Source organism: Poromitra crassiceps, assembly GCF_964638095.1.
Source record: "Poromitra crassiceps genome assembly, chromosome: 14".
Taxonomy (NCBI): domain Eukaryota; kingdom Metazoa; phylum Chordata; class Actinopteri; order Beryciformes; family Melamphaidae; genus Poromitra; species Poromitra crassiceps.
Window position 1 is genome coordinate 43,744,035 of NC_139633.1, and position 17,854 is coordinate 43,761,888.

Below are 17,854 nucleotides of genomic sequence, written 5' to 3' on the forward strand. Positions count from 1 at the left end.
TAGCAACCAGGATATTGCATGTTTTGGTGAAGGGGGTTGGGGGCACTCGAGGACATGCGGATGGGCACGCATTCCTTCAGCGTTCACAACGTCCCAGGTGGGAATCGAACCCAGGACTTTCGAGCTGTGAGCGACAGCGCTTACCACTGCACCACCGTACCCCCCTAGAGTTCGAGTATATAGATCTTAGGGATGGGCATTTCTAGCAAAAACACTTTTTTTTTTTTGTGTGTGAGTACAATGTTGCATTGTCTCCCCTGATTCTAAGTCTAAAGGTCCTTACACATCAAGAGCGATGCGAATATACGGCACGAAATTGCGATGCGAGTTTTGACCCACCTGTCAATCACAGCCACAGATGTGTACACGTTGGAAGCGAATTTCTGAAAAATCGAACGTGGTTCGAAAAAATAAACACCGCAATAACGCTCAGCGAAACTTCGCCGTCGGTATGCACGGTTGCATTGACTGATATAGGTTCGGAAAATATTATTGACGTGCGAATTAATCGCACGAAAAAACGTGCTCGGTGTGTAAGGACCTTAAGGCTTTATTAATTAATAGAAAAAGCTTCTGCTGTGGATTTTTAGCTCAAACAAGCATTGCACCACTGAAGTAAAGAACATGTTACATGACATTGACATTTTCAAAAATAAAAAACAGTTTTGACAATCATGAGTGGTTCATTAAATATTTAGTAGGCTCAGGTCTGAGTGCCAAAGGGGTGCCAAAGTCACCCCCTCTCCCTCTTCATGGGATTTCATCCGCCATTCATTTTTCCATAAACCTTGCTTAAAATGCTTATAAAAATTGTTTTACTTGCTCAAACCAAGCGATTCGACTATACTTAGAATCAGGGGAGACAATGCAACATTTCACTAAAATTATTATTATTATTATTTTTTTTTGAATTTCGACTTTCAATAATAAAAGTCGACCTTGATAATAACAACGATTATTCGAAAATTCGAAATTCGATGCCCATCCCTAATAGATCTAGCTGCCGTTGGCAAGGCTCCAAGTCGAGGCTGACTTTGGAGCGTGTTCCACGCTTAAAGGAGAACTTACCTCCAAAACACTTTTTTTCAGCTTTTAACCAATATATATGACTTTGGGGGTGATGTGTGAAGAATTCTGGTCAAAATTTCCACATTTGACACCAAACTGTTGCCATTTTACCATTTGTATCATTTTTCAGCAGCATACCTGGCATAAGCGCCCTCTAAGGGTGTAACACTGCTTTTTTTTTCTTCTCTCAAATGAATGGGATATTTGACATGTCATGACGTCATAGTGAACCAAAGACTATGGGATTTCAAGATAGTTACTCCCCTACTCCCCCTGTACCCTTTCGGCTCCTCACAACTCCAAGCCTATTGCCATGATGTCACTTGACCTGTTAATTTATTACAATCGCCTGTTATTTTCCTACCAACTCCTATGTAACACAATACTATCAATAAACACCCCTATAATCATAAAAGGAAGGACATAGCAAGTAAATCATTCCCAACCTTTTTCATACTAAGGGGCCCTATGATGAGATTTGGTCTCATGTAAATCTTATTTTTTATTTTTTATAGCCTAGATATGATTTTGTCCAGAATTCCATATAATTAGGTTGAGAGACAACGAATGCTGGAATCCTCTCAAGGACGACTGGTGGTCTTCTGTGCCCCTTTTCGCTGGGGACACAGAGCTGCTGCACTGACTGCCCGGAGGGAGGGAGGGGTTTATTGTGTGTTTGCAGCAATCAGCTCCGAGAGCCCAGCATCAAAGTGAGAGCCTCAATTTCATCCTTCCGCAAACAAATCTTATCGCAGCGCACATGTAAAATATAACGCTATACTACGACGTGACAACGTGACAAAGCTGGTCTAAACACATCGGCTACTATAATAACGTCACTTTGTACAAGCAACACCAACTTTTCAGGAAATGTCAGCAGCGACTGGGGACTGGGGGGGGGGGGGACTCGCTGTGTGTGTGTTTTGCTGCGCGGAATGGATTTGATCAGGGAAGTAGCTCCTGTGCTCTTAAAATACTGAACACCACGTTGTCATATTTGACATATGTCTTCATTGTAGACAGTTTATCGCTGAATGTGTCATTACATTATAAATATCTTACCTGAATAAGCTCAAATGCTGTTAGAGGACTATCACACCGAGTCTGATGCCCTTTCTGCGGCCACGCAGCAGCTCGTAGGCACCCTGCCTTTTAGAGCGCGAGCACGAGCTGCTGTGTGCTCAGGCAGCGGGGACACGCGGGCGGAGCTCTTCACAGGTCTGACACTGCCCTGCCTGCAGTAACTTTTAACAAGAATCACGAAAAGCCCCAAAACGCAAATTAAAAACGGATTTCATTGCGCGGTTTATCTCTAGTTAGACGAGGGAATTACGTGGAGAAATCTCGCATTGTGTTACCCCAGAGCGAGAGGTTTGTCCTATTGTGGGTGTGTGTGCTGCTGTTAACGAGCCCATGTCACTTTGCTCTCGTAACGTAGTTTGAGTAGTTTCCATAGAGATACATGCAGAAAAATAATTAAATTTCTAGTTCGCCACTGAATTACCAAATTGATATAACTTTCAACCATTTTCAGATTTTCTGTTTCCATACAGACCAACAGCGTTGGCTAGTTGTTGATATTTATAGAGATATTGCCCCTCTCAAATAAATTATTTTTGAGGCAGTAGGCAAACTGTAATGGCGTCGATTTCCGAAAAAGAATCTCGACTTGAACACAGCCAAAGAGTCCAGTATAGACAAGAGCATATGTCATTTCTTGGTTTTTTCCATAGTTATTTTCAAATCACTGTTCTAATACATATCTAGGGGGTAAGTCCTCCTTTAAGGAAAGCTGGAACCAGATCATTTTAGTATTGTTGTCTTAAATATGTGTGTGTGTGTGTGTGTGTGTGTGTGTGTGTTGATGGTAACATTACATACAATGCCAACAACAGCATTATGAATATAAACCCCGTCATTCGAATATTATTTGACCACATGTCGTGACTGTGGGGCGAAGGAAAACTAGACTAACAGGGCCATCTACCAAGTTACCCGGGTAAGAGAGCCTCTTTATCCCACAGGCTAGACTAACAGGGCCATCTACCAAGTTACCCGGGTAGGAGAGCCTCTTTATCCCACAGGCTAGACTAACAGGGCCATCTACCAAGTTACCCGGGTAAGAGAGCCTCTTTATCCCACAGGCGATAGCTGCTGGCGAGCACGTGTGTGGAGCTTTTTTCCCCCAGAGATTTTCGTAAAGCTGCCAAATTAATATGCACCTCTGGTTACCCGCCTCAAATGGTGACAGAAGTGAATTTAGTAGGGCTGTCCCGAATACCATATTTCGAGCTTCGAAACTTCGGGGAGATCAAATCGATCGTAATCGAAGCTTCTACATCCTGGGGTGGGCAGTGGGGGGTTACAAAAAAAAGAAAAACTCCTAACAGAGTAATGGGTTGAAAATAGGACTCAGCTCAGCATGTCCGTGGCGCATAGTAAACTTTCTTCTAGGCTCCTAGAGGAGCTCATCTGTCCTGATCTGTTGGTCCGGATTTTCATCCAAATTCAGATTCAAATTCATTTATTTAAAGAATGGGACTTTACACGTTAATGAACAGTACAGCCGTACAGTAAACATGCCAGGTTATAGCCCAAGGGCTAGTTTCCACCTGTAGTCCCATGGCAGGTTGATGTAATCATGAAAGAGAAAAAAAAAATTAATAGTACTAAAAAGATTAATAGTACAGAAGATTAGTAAAACCAAAAATGATTAAAACACACACAATTAATAGTACCAAAAAATTAATAGTACAAAAGGTTAGTAAAACCTAAAATGAATAAAAAACACAGAGCATGCAGCGATATGTTAGGTGTGATCACATTGCTGGTTTGATCTGAGCCATAGTTTCAACTGGCCTTTGAAGGTGGCGAGACTAGGGCATTCTCTAATAGAGGGAGGTAGATTATTCCAGAAGGTGCTTCCCATGAAGGATAAGGTCTTCTGGCTAAAGGAAGTTTTTCTAAAGGGGACCTCACAGACCTTGTTCGTGATGGCCCGAGTGACACGGGTCGAGTTGGCGGTCGAACGATATTTGATGAAGTCAGCAAGAGGAGGCGGCGCCAGTCCATGTAGAACTTTGTATATTAGACAGGCAGAGGTGAAATTTCTAAAGTTCTCAAAACTTAGCATGTCATATTTACGTATGACATGACAGTGGTGATGAGAAAAGGGTTTTTTATCTAGTATTTTCAGGGCTTTTTTATAAAGTAGTTCGGCTGGTTTGAGAGTGGTTACACCTGTCAACGACCAGCTAGTTATACAATAATTCAGATGCGAAAGGATCATCGAGTGTAAAAATAAAAACGCAGCGTCTGTGGACAGACAGCTCCTTATTTGTCTGAAATTATACAAGTGGAATTAAAAAAATTTGGAGATCATTTTAATGTGGTTACTGAACGTTAGGTTGGAGTCCAACATCACGCCTAAGTATTTAACCCTTGTGTGGTGTTCATGTTTTTGTTACTCAGCCAATGTTTGCGGGTCTGGTGGACCCGCCGCATTATTGGGTTTTTAAATCAATACAGCCATAACAATTTATGTAAAGATACTTACCAGATGTTTAATTTATCCCAATTACTAGCAATGAAGAGAGCATATGGTTAATATTGATCATTTACCTCTGTTAGATCACATTTATCAAAGTGCTATCCGTTTTTTATGATAAAATGGGAAAAAAGGAAAAAAGCTTCTCTCTCTTCAAAAATGATCTCTAAGGCCCTCTGAGCAGAGAATCTTTCCGCCATCTTGAGATGCAGAGCCACACAAAGCAATGAAAGCAGCGCAAGAAAATACAGAATGGTTCATTCATACATATAAGATGTCCGGGTCCAGTGGACCCGGACATCTTATATGTAATAGAAATGTGTAGGGGGGGTGTATGGTGTGTGGTCATTAAATATGTATTCTGATATATGTTCTTCACAGAAAATGAGCCAAAGTCAGTGAGTCTCAGTTTGAAAAATTAATTAATTGTATCATTTTTCTTTTAATAAAAAATGAAAACGGGTCCCACAGACCCGAACACCACACAAGGGTTAAACTCGTTAACCACAGCTAATTCCTCTGACCCCAAGAAGACATTGGAGCGCGGAGGTGCAATGTTTCTTTTAGAAAAGAACATACAAACTGTTTTTTTTGCATTCAGCACGAGACAAGATTTAGTTAGCCATGCCTGGATATGAGAGAGAGCTGAAGATAAGACACGTGCCGCCTCCCCTGGGTTTTTAGCCCTTGTGAAGATAACTGTGTCGTCAGCATAAAGCTGGACATCTACATTAAAACACTAATCAGGAAGATCATTAATGTACAAAGAAAAGAAAATTGGCCCCAAAATTGACCCTTGGGGGACCCCTACTGGACAGCTCAGGTATCCGCTCTGTCGATCCGTAAAAAGTAGCGTTAGACATCGGGATGTGTATCGTTTCATATTTTTCCGATACCGATGCTAAAACGAGACTTTTAAAACAGTACTGGTGCCTAAACGGAGCCTGAAATGGTACTTAAAAAAATGTAAAGCGTATTTAAAAGCATTTTTTTAAGAGGCTGTAAAGAGGATTTCAAACGATAATGTTATGTGTTATGCCCCATAATGTTAGTGAAGGTGCGTATGGTGCCGGTTTCAGCAGCAGTGTGCGGATATTTTACTCAGCATCTCGGGGCATGGCACCTAAATGAGGCACCTCGTTAACGGTAGTACCGGTTGTAAAAGTACCGGTACCAAATCAGTACCGCGTTTCGGTACCCAACCCTAGTTAGACACGGAGTGTGGATATTGTTTTTTGCCTCAAAATATTAATTTATTCAGGTGGGCGCAACGTAACATTGGCGGACTTCTCCCTGCTCTCTGAGCTCGTCAAGGAGACCTGTGTATCTGTCACTACTGCTACTTGATAACATTATAAACTAAGAAGTTGAAACTATTTGAACACTTAAATAAATACTAATAATAATACATCAGATTTATATAGCGCTTTTCCTAGTGCTCAAAGCCGTTTTACAACACAAGATAAACCAACTTTAATAGAGAAAAACAAAAAGGAGAGGGTAGGGTCGAGAATGATACCAAGGTTGCGGACGTGGGTGGACGTTACTCACACTCTGTTGAAATGAGGAAATAAGTGTACGTTAGTTTCATGTTTACAACACAAGCTTTTTCAGGTCTGCAGCTCTGGGGCTGCTGGGCGTTTTAAAGCAAGGTGTGTTTGTTTGTGTGCACGGCGCGTGCCGGTGGGGTTTCGAGTAAAGTTCTCCGTGTTGGCCTGAAGGACCCTGCCCAGCCAGGAAACTAGAGACTGTCTCACAAAGAGAGGGGGCGGGCAGGTTGGGGGCGAAGCTTTCGACTGCTGATTTGGACGTCTCACTTACCATGGCATCGATTGAAGCTTCAAAGCGTAAATTTTTTGGGGTCTGCCGGGCCCTACGATTTAGTCATGAAATAGCTAGTGAAAATTGTAAAAACCTTTCCCAAGTGAAATGAAACGGTTTGCAGCAGCCACTTCGGCCATAACCACAAAATAACTTCCAAAAAACCTGTTAGAATATAACGAGAGATGTTCGCGAGAGTATGCGTGGCGTTCACATTGTTTATGCTATGTTGCTAGGCAGCGCGAACGGGTGAAGGCAGGCAGCTGCGTTTCACTTCCGGGTTTCACTTCCGCGTTTATCCGGTCCGGCGGTAAGGAGAGAGAGAGAGAGAGCCCCCTGTTGACGCGAGTTTAGACAGACACAGACTTAATAATCATCTAAGGGAGCAATCTCCGATTCACACAGCTTTGGTCTCAGCTACTATTATAGGTAAGATGTGATGCATCAATATTGTAATTATACTGTTTAATAACAATCGAAAAAGTTGCTCGTAGCTGCTTTAATTCATTTTTGTCATCATCATCTACTTTTATTATTAGTGGCCGGGCCAGCGAAGCGGCATGGCCACTTATTGTATTTGCAGCAAGGGAATAGCTCGCACAGCTCCAGGTCTTAAGCAGCTCAATCGGTGCAGGTTGCAGGGAGATCACAGTAACAGAGGTAGGCAACAGCACTCGAATTAGAGTAAATCTTGAGTTTTTTTATTAAGGGCAAAACAGACGCGTTTCAGCCTTAGGCCATCATCAGTGTACATCAGAACAGATGACAATGGGTAGTATATATATCACTCACCTCCTTCTCTGTGATTGGCTGCATTGCAGCTTCCACAGATGCACTCCATCTGCTGATGTTTTTTTCAAGGTGATTTGTTTGACCACACCTATATATATACTACCCATTGTCATCTGTTCTGATGTACACTGATGATGGCCTAAGGCTGAAACGCGTCTGTTTTGCCCTTAATAAAAAAACTCAAGATTTACTCTAATTCGAGTGCTGTTGCCTACCTCTGTCACTTATTGTATTTGCCTATATTATTTTTATTTTTTTTTATTCTCCCGGGAAGTTCGACTTCCCATGCATGAAAACTAACCAAACTTTGCACAAAGGTCCAGTCCCATGCCAAACGTCTTTGGCGCAAATTTGGGGCCAGTAGTCCTAACGGTGGCACTACAGCGACCGTCTAAAGTTTCAAACTTTGAAAATTCATAAAAAATCAGGCATACGGCAGTGCTACGGCTTTGCAATTTGTACATTGCAACCTATGGCCAATTATGAAGTCTAAAGACCGCAAAACTGCAAAAACTGTAAAACGAATTAAACCCTACTCCTCCCACATTTTTTCTTCAAATGACACCAAACTTCAGCATCTGCATCACTAGACTGTCCTACACAAAAGTATCAAAACACATTTTCGATCGGTCAAAAATTGAGCCCACAGTCCATCAAAACGTTTAATTCTGCCCCCGTGTATAGCCTAATTGCCTTAATTACCTATGGCAATTAGGTTGTATTTGTGATGTCATCACTCAGTCAAGCAATTGTGATGCCATCACTGATGTCACTCGAGCAATTGTGATGTCATAATAGCTCAAAGCCTTGAGACTTGCCCGGCCACGACCCATTGCTGCGCAGCAGCTATAATTCTATTTTATTATTGAAACATATTGATGTAAATAGATGATTCATAATTGTTTTACTGCTGTTATTATTATTATTATTATTATTATATTATTATTATTATACTAATTGCACTAAATGGCATAGTTAAAGGGGGACTGACCCCCCCAGATTTCTTGCAAAACGGTATTCTACTTGATTTGAAAACTCTGCAGGCAAGATGGCCGCCTATACTCTCTTTTTTAGCTGGCAGAATTCCTCCCCCATAAATTAACATAACTTGGCCAATAAGTATGTAACATACAAAATAAAACAAACGGTAATGTCTTCATTTGATGTAGAATGCAGAGGACATGTAACTGTTTAGTTAAACTCGCATTCCAGGAATATTGCTCTAAAGATAACGTAAGTGGCTCGAGACCGTTTCGTCCTGAAACCCACTCGCTTTGTGCCAGAACACAATCGATTTGGGGGTGGAACAAGCCAGGATTGGCCAACGCCACGCCAGTGCCCAGAACTGTCAAATCAAATCATCGACAGAGACGCTATGGCCCACCTCCCAGTATTTTCAGTCTATCAGAGATAGATATCATAGGAAACGTTATGAATATAGCCACGTTATAAACAACAAACTAACGCTGGTGATCCATATGGAAACAGTGTTACTCGAAATGGTTAAAAGTTTTATCAATTTGGTCATTCAGTGGCGTTTTACTGCCCTGTAACATAACTAACTAGCGGCTAATATTAGCCACAGTAGGCGATTACCCATGGATGCATTGCTCTTAACTCATTCATGGCCAGTTTAGGACTGCCAATATTTAGCACAGGCCAAAGATTTTCATAATTGTTGGTCATCTTTCAAGACCCACAGTAAATTATCTATTAGCACCAAAGTGATTTGCAATACCTCAAAATGAAGATGTACGTCTCTGGGTTCACCAGGAAAAAAAAAGTGAGCTTTTAGCATGTTCTGTACTCTACTTTTAGCCATTTATATACACCCTGTTTTCACCAAAAAGGTCTCTCTGAGAAGAGAAATTGCAGAAAATTGCATTTTTGTAAAGCACACAATCTCAGGCAGAACTCGCTCTCAATTCTTTTATTTTGAACTGTATTGACATCAGACATGTAAATATTATTCGTTATGACACAAATGACAAAAAAAATATATATATATATATATATATATACATTAAGTGCTTTTTTTACATTCAACAATACAGTTTACTCAGTGTGAGTGAGTGTGATCATAGAATAGAATGCAGAGATCAGTGTAGTCTCTCACACACACACACACACACACACACACACACACACATACACACACTCCTTACCGCGAGATCATCCGGGTCCTGTCGCATTGGAGTCCAGTCTTCCTCGCCCTCGACAGGAAAGTGGCCGTGCTGCTTGGCTCTGTGTGAAAGCCATTTCTGTGGCGAGGCTGCTGTTCTCCTCCTGCTCACAAAGTTGTGACTCCGTCTCGTCTCTTTCGGGCTGGGACACAGGAACGGGGTCCAGGGACCAGGATCGATCATGTTGGTCACGGGTTTGACTACCGCGAACAACTGATCGATGTCCGCTGCCCTGCAGCAAGCCGACCAGCTCGTGCAGCGCGCCGAGGGCCGTTTCAATGGCGTTTCTCCTCTCTGCACAAGGAAGCGCGTTTCTCTGTTTTCTGTATTTCCTCCTGCTCATTTCAAAACAACAGCTGCGGTATGTGTTTGATTGCGTGTTGTCGGCTTGGCTTTGAGGCTAGGGACCTGATAACATGTCACAGGCTGGGGAAGTCTTTGAACTACGCGCTGCACTAATAAAAACAAAAACACGTCAAACACGTCTTTGGCGTGGATGGCTATTCCTGATAACACGTCAAAGACGTCTTTGGCGGTGAATGAGTTAAAGGGCTTGCGCCGCGTGAACTACAGTACATGGGGAGAAAAAACAATTCTTCACATGAGTGGGGCACGTGCAAATACCACCGTGACGTCACGATGTACCAAATCTCCCATTCATTTGAGGGCACAAAAAAAGCAGGTTTGAACCCATAGAGGGAACTTATGCTGCTGAAAATGATACAAATGGTACAATAGTAACAGTTTGGTCTCAAATGTGGAAAGTTTGACCAGAATTCTTCACACACCACCCCCAAAGTCATATATATTGGTTAAAAGCTGAAAAAGGTGTTTTGGGGGTAAGTTACACTTTAAGGAGGAGGAGGTAGAGTCTCCTTCAGTACCTGGGCGATCACCTGTGTGATCTTTGGGGAGAAACGCAGTCTGTGCATGAGTTTTCATGGTGAAGTCACTATCGATCAAATGGACCATCAGGCTCATATATGCTATGGTTCCATAGTTCGGCTGGACCATCAATCTGTCAATCTGTCCCCGCAATTCTGTCTCCACGTTTGTTCACTGCTGATCGTATCGACCACCAGGTAATGTAATGTTTGAAGTTGCGAGATGGCGAGAAGCATTCTAAATCCCTCATTTTGCAGCGTGCAGATATCAACACAATACCAGTGGTTCTCAAATGGGGGTCCGGGGACCCCCAGGGGTCCGTGGCACTTTGCCAGGGGGTCCGCGAAAAGTTTTCAGGAAAATAAAAATAAAAAACTTTTTTTTGTTGCAAAAGCTTCATAGTTCAACAAAAATATTGTATGCTTTAAATCTAAAATGGTTCATGGATTACATTTTAATCTAAGAAACCTATCAATTTAAAAGTCAAGCACGTTACCGTGGAAACAATTAAGCTTAGCCCAAAATCAGAATGAGGGGGTCCCTGGTATATTTTCTATCTTGTAAGGGGTCCTTGGCTGAAAAACATTTGAGAATAGGCTATCGGGGCTGAGAAAGTGCAGCAAGTTTGGTGATTCTATTCATGTGCTGATCCGGTCGTTTGAGAGTGAAACCTGTTATACTGCGTTCATTCTTACTTTAATGGGCGGTTTCTCACTGTACATCTGCGCAGGTCTGCCTGCCTGACTGCCTCGTGCCGTCAGAGGCAGAGCCTCTCTGCTGACTGCTCCGCCTCCTCACTTCGTCATGAAAGTAGGAGCGCTTGTTTTCCTGCAGCTGATGTCCCGAATGAAAATACGGCAGAATCGACGTCATTTAGAAATGAGATTGGTGCTTTCTATGAATCGAGATCACGATTTTATTTCGATTAAACGTGCAGCCCTACTGTACAGTGTACTACCTAATCAATCTGAGTGAGTATAAAAAGTATCTCTCTCTCCCTCTCTGTCTCTCTCTCCCTCTCTATCCCTCTCTCCCCCTCTCAGGAGCGGTACAGGCAGGACTGTAACTTGGCGGTTCAGCTGCTCAAGTGCAACAAGTCGCATTTCAGAAACCACAAGTTTGCTGATGTAAGTACAGCTGTGTGTGTGTAGAGATTCTGTGATAAAAAGTTTCAAAGGGCACTGGTGTTGTCAGCCATTGCCTGGTCTTTTGCTTGTGGAAGAAGAAAGGAAGAGGCAGAGGTGAAAAATCAGGAGAAACTGCACTATGTGACATCTACATAGAGCAGCGGTTCTCAATTGGTGGGTCGGGACCCAAAAGTGGGTCACGGGGTCGTTTTGAATGGGCCGCGCATCAGTGGTGTAGTCTACCTTTTTTCAGAGGGTATACTGTGGGGGGGGGGGGGCGTGGTTTCGGCCGGAAGTGGGCGGAGATTCGACCCATTTCTTGTTGTTGTTCCTCCCCAAATTTACAGAATAGCTTCAGCCATAGCTTCGCGTTTTTCTTTCCTGGCTTGACAGAAAAAGTCTGCCTTCACGCGCCTTGTCGGCTTGAAAATAGAACTCATGTAAAAATCGGCGCAGCTCAGGCGAGGCGTGGGTACACAGAAGGTTCACGTTGAGGCGCCCTGTGTACACAGCCTCATTGACTAAAAAGGACGCCTTTAAAAGCGTGGGTAAAGGCAATGCTTGGGTGCTGTGTGTGAACGTAGGATAACACACAGGGTGAATTTTATGAATGGAAATTGAAAACGATACGTATCATAGCGCATTTCCCAGTGCGCCAACGCAAATCTGAATAATTTCGCAGTGTGTAGATTGCGTCTACCTGCGTTGCACGTAGACTACACCACTGTCGCGCATGTGTTATGGTCAGGTTCCAAACCTCACATCGCTCCCTCCGCTCCTCCACCAGTGCAGGTCACCTTGCCCCTCCTCCACTAGGTGGGCTCAAAAGTCGCTCATCCCTATCGCGACTATTCTCGTCCCTGGCACCACAATGGTGGAACGAGCTCCCCCCTTCGGTCAGGACGGCCGAATCACTGGCCATCTTTTGGCGAAGACTAAAAACACATCTTTTCAGGCTCCATCTGGGCCCATCTTGAACTAACATTTCTTAATTAAAAAAAAAATCCTTCTCAATCTACTTTCTAGAGGTGCTACTCTCTTCCTTCAAAGTTGTAGCTGTCATAGATTGTGTTGTAAAGTTGATTTCTCTACTGTTGACAAAATGTGATATTGTAAGTCGCTTTGGATAAAAGTGTCTGCCAAATGACGTAATGTAATGTGTGCATGAAAAAAATTATTCTACTCCTTGAGGATGTAGCAGGCCCATTTCTAAAGCCAGAGTGAATCTACTGGTATCCCCTGATCTAGAATACTGCCAGGGAAAAACAGGCATGGCCATTTTAAAATGGTCTCTCACCTCAAGATACTGTATCTGAATGAGAATGGGGCAATCTTACTTTTTAGGCCTATATATATACTGATATATAGGCCTAAAAAATAAAAAATGAAATTGTAAATTTGGGTTGCGACTTAAAGAAAAAAATGTGGGTTGTGAGGCTAGATCAGTTGAGAACCACTAGATTTAAGCTAGAGTCCAACATGAAGCCCGACTTTTTCTTTCTTTCTTTTCTTTTAATAGCCTACTAGCTAAATCTAATGTGTTTGGTCAATTTTGAGTAGCTAATTTTCAAACTTTTTGTGGCCAAGGCACACCAAATGGCAAACCGAAATCTCAAGGCACACCTGTATTCATATCCATGCAAAATAGTCTGTAAATGCTTTTTATTTACTTAACAAGCATATTTACTTAACAAAATAATTCAAGAATTCATTTGAAACTTTGTAAAATTACATCAAAGCAGCAACATACTGTACCATTTAGTCTATCCAATCAATTGTTGAGGCAGAATATCAGAGCAATATACATTCTATTAAACATGTCAATTTCTTATCTGACCTATTCTCCCTACCCATACCTTTCCATCCACAACGTCTGTCTGTCTGACCCACGATACAAATCTCCCTCTGTTTTCATTGTCGCCTAATGGAGACTCCATGCGATGGAAAACGGTGAAAGGGCCAAAGTGAAAGTAAAATGATTGCTTTACTCCCCCCCCAAACTCCTTTGAGATGCCCCCTGACAACGCTGTTACTCTTGTTGTGTTGAAATGCACCACATTACCTTAATGTTTGCTTCCCTGACTAGGAACCATGTGGCTGTGTCTGTGCGCATCCACTCAGGTCTGCTTGACTTCAACAAGCGCTGCGCAGCGCATGCAGTCCTGGAGCACGATGCATGCAGCATGTCATCGATTGAAAAATATTTTTTTGTCAAGTGTTTTGGGCACATTTGCACGTAATTTCGAGATTTACTCAGTTAGAATAATTACATAATTTTACATGTTTCCTAATAAATCTATAGCTGTCTGAGTCCCCTTTTAGTGGATAGCACCAGGCAGCTCAATTTAAACCCTGTTTGTCACAAAATCTCACGGCACCATTTGGGAACCACTGACTTATTATATCAACACCATTACATTAAGCATTACCAGTATTAAATGTGTCAGTTCAAACAGTTTGTCAGAAAATGTTTCAGGAATCAGAGCCTCAAATCTGGAGATACGCAAGTATGATTTAATTGACAGTCTACGCATCTTACTCTGCTCGGTATTTTAGCCATATAAATCAAGGCTATAATAATAATGTGCTTATTGTAGTCATTTATCACCATGTCGGGTAAGAAAATAGAGGATACTTCATGAATCAATGTGGCTAAAATATATGTTGGAGATTAGATGATCCATGGAGAGAGTCACTCAAAGATTTTCATGTCAATAAATGTCTGTTAAAGTCACTATCACCAACTGAGTTAACACAGTTTGAGCCTATGGCCCATTGATGGAAGCCTTTGCATTTTAAGTATTGCAGCATTTATGAACTGGGTGTCTGTGATGTGATTATCACCTTACAGTGTTTCCCCTAGAAAATGTTTCAGGCCTGGAAGGATTTCTAAACGTACCTCGACCGCAACGGTGGGGGCCCTCGCTGGCGACGCTAAACTTTTAGCTAACTTGTTCGCATCTATGTTCGCAATGGCATCCCAAGTATCATCATACTATTATGGGATGCAATGCGAACAGTTGTATTATGGGATGTGCGTTTCGCAGGCAACGACACGTTGACATGTTTTGGAACAGGGCTGCACGCTGGCACAATACTCCTAAAAGCAAAATGCTTATTGTTTTGAATGATTTGGCATCTTCTATTACTGTCAACACTGTCAACACCAGTATTTCTGTATTGTAATAATATGCCATAAAGGTTTATTGAAATTTTGGGGAGAGCAGAAAAAAAATCTTAAAAAAACTAAAACTATTCTTTTTCTGGCCTGGCGGCCCGCCAGGCCTGTAGAATGGTAGGGGAAACACTGCCTTAGATTATGCTCCTAAGTTGAAAAAGTTAGCAGCACATTTAAGGACACAATGATGAATCTACCGTTCTCATGATGCACTAGGAATTTCTTACCAGAATGACTCAATGCTATGTATTGGCTATTGTCATTGAATTATCACTAACCATTTATTTAGTCATCTGTAGTTTGCCTAACATTGTGTCATGGTGGTCATGATTGTAAATGTTCACGTTACTGTGTGATTAGTGACATCCCACAGTGTGCTGTGAAATGATAGTCTCACTGTGCACTGCAGACAGTGAAAAACCATAGCAGATAGCTGCTCTTAGATGGTCTAACATTAACAGACAGTCATATTGACAGCAGTCATATTGTCAACAACACATTTTAGCGATCTTGAATTACATGTTGGGTAACGTTAGTAATTCCAGAATTTGCTTGATCGTTAGCTAGCATCCCGCTAGCGATGCTAACATTAGACGCTAAGATGTCATTGTCATGCCAGCCAACCTAACCTTAGTCAGAACTCGTCTGCTGAAGCTGTAGCTTTGTCTCCTGCGTACAAAACCACCAGCTGACACATTTTAATTCCATCTGTTTGTGCGTGTGTTGGATAGGGATGGGAATTTCATGAATTTCCTTAACCTTTAGTTGCACACCTTAACGATCAATTACTTGATTAATCATTAACATGGTCCCCCCCCTTTGATGGTGATGATGTCATAATGCCCTAAAATGACCTTTTTTTTGTTTCCGAGTAGTGGGTGACATTTCCAACCTATGTGCAAAGTTTGGTTACTGTGGGCCTTAGGGATTCTGACGTGTATACAGTTGTACAGAAGAAGAAGAAGAATAACAAGAATAAGAATAAACATAGCAACCAAACATAGCATAGTGCGTTCCAGCCCCTTCGGGGCTTGAACCCCTAATAACTATAATGTATTTGTGTGTGTGTGTGTGTGTGTGTGTGTGTGTGTGTGTGTGTGTGTGTGTGTGTGTGTGTGTGCGCGTGCGTGCGTGCTTGCTCTCCCCTGCAGCTGCCCTATGAGTTACAGGACATGGTGAATAAGCATATGAAGAGCGGTCTGCCGGAGCGCGGCCCCCCCACGGGCGGCGGCCCCCAGGGGCCCTCTCAGGTAAGAGTAGGAATCACCAGAGTCCCCACGATCCAAAATCATCACGATACTTAAGTCATGATACAATATTATTGTGATACCTGTTGTTGTAGAAATGGTGTTTATACCAAGAACACCATTCCTCATCCGCATGATCAGACAGTGTCTCTAACCAAAATTATAAGACCGGTGACCAGACATTTATAATAATAGAAGCCAGGAGTCCAGGAAAGTAAGATCAATAAGTTGTATTTAAGCCATACATACTTTGGCAAACTTAGTTGCCAAAGGACTGAATTCTCAATGTACGCATGATGTTGTTATACAGAGTCCCAGAATAAACTCCCGCACACTGTCTCCACATGCAATAAAAAGTTTAATCAGAATAACGTTTCGGTCGTGAGACCTTCATCAGATTCTCTTCTGAATCTCACGACCGAAACGTTATTCTGATCAAACTTTTTATTGCATGTGGAGACAGTGTGCGGGAGTTTATTCTGGTACTGTGTCGGGTTTCGCCCTTCTCCGACGCACCTGTTGAGCCTAGGTGTGCAAAAGCTTTTTTCCTTCAAGTTATACAGAGTCCGAAATATTCAGTGGCGATGTCACAATTTGACATGTACTTTATAGAGGAAGGCAGAGAGAAACAGAGGGGAGGGGTGATGACTTTGCGTGTGTGTGTTGGAGCACATAGTTATTTTTATTGAAACAAATAGTTATAACATTTGGGTCCAAACAACATTAAAAAAACACATGAATATGATAAACCCATACATGGTGCAGTCAGACTGAGCAGGGCTGCCCGTGCTTATCAGCAAAGCATTCCTGTCTCAGGGTCACTGTCATGCTGTATTCTCTGAACAAAGGAGAGCAATCTGCTCCTTGATGTGTCTGCCTGTCCAAATATGCATTTATGACTAATAACTCATACCATTAATTATGCGTAACTATGCAATTATAGCTTATTGATTATTAAATGCCAATGGAACTTAAATTTTATTATATATCACCTACTGTATGTCACAATACGATATCACGATACCTAAGTCACCATACGATATTATCACAATACTTAAGTCACAATACAATATTATTGCGATACCCATTTAATCCCACCGGTCACACTAGTGGCCGTAAAAAACGTTATAATGTTGTGAATTGTCACATGACCAGAGCTGTTTACTTCCTGGTTGCACCAGGAGAAGAGGATCGCTGCATCAAAGCTCCCAAACAAAAGGTTATTAAAGTATGTTAACATAAAGATAGGACAAAGAATTTTGGTACATCTCTCTATCATCTTCAAGGTGTCTACTATTGATGTATGAATTTACAATTACTCAAGTTTGTCCAGTGTGGTCATAGAATGAGTAAACATGTCCACAGCAACAATAGCGATAACACAGTGGGATAACACAGTTATCCCAGTTATGTTCCATGACCATAAGCATAACGGTAGTAACGTTAGGCATATTTGCGACTGTTGCATTACTCCACACAAGACGGTAATGTTATTAGCCCTGGCGATTGATGTAAGCGACCATGGCAGTGTTGTCTGAGGGTATCAGTACATGGTGACCATGTATCTGATTCTGCAAGTGGCGTAGAGCCAGGCGAACCGCCTCCAACTCTAGCATGTTTATGTGGCGAAGCGCCCACTGGCCGTTTGCCGAGAGTCCCTCGAACACCACACCCCATCCGATTCCCCACAGGGAGGCGTCAGCCCCAATGACACTTCTGAGCGGGAGCGGACCCAACCGAGTGCCCGATGAGAGCCAATGTGGGTCCGTCCACGTGGCTAAAGCCTGCCGGGCATGGTCCATCAGCGCCAACTCACAACGGCGATGCTTCACCAGCAGTGTTGGGAACGTTACTTTAAAAAAGTAATTAGTTATAGTTACTCACTACTTGTTCCAAAAAGTAACTGAGTTAGTAACTGAATTACTCTATAATAAAAGTAACTAGTTACCAGGCAAAGTAACTATTTGCGTTATCTCCACCTTGAAAATGCCAAATTTTCATGGATT

The 17,854-nt window shown here is 42.2% G+C and overlaps 1 protein-coding gene across 1 annotated transcript in view; it reads left to right on the forward strand.

The window, feature by feature from the left end:
* Positions 1–17,854, forward strand: part of tjap1 (tight junction associated protein 1 (peripheral)) — a gene marked incomplete at its 3' end in the record, with an annotated part of 96,956 nt that overhangs the window by 55,773 nt on the left and 23,329 nt on the right. The window contains exons 8-9 of the mRNA XM_083651051.1: positions 11,340–11,423; positions 15,753–15,851. Of these exons, the coding sequence (XP_083507177.1) occupies positions 11,340–11,423; positions 15,753–15,851 (183 nt within the window). The remainder of the gene's footprint in view (positions 1–11,339; positions 11,424–15,752; positions 15,852–17,854) is intronic.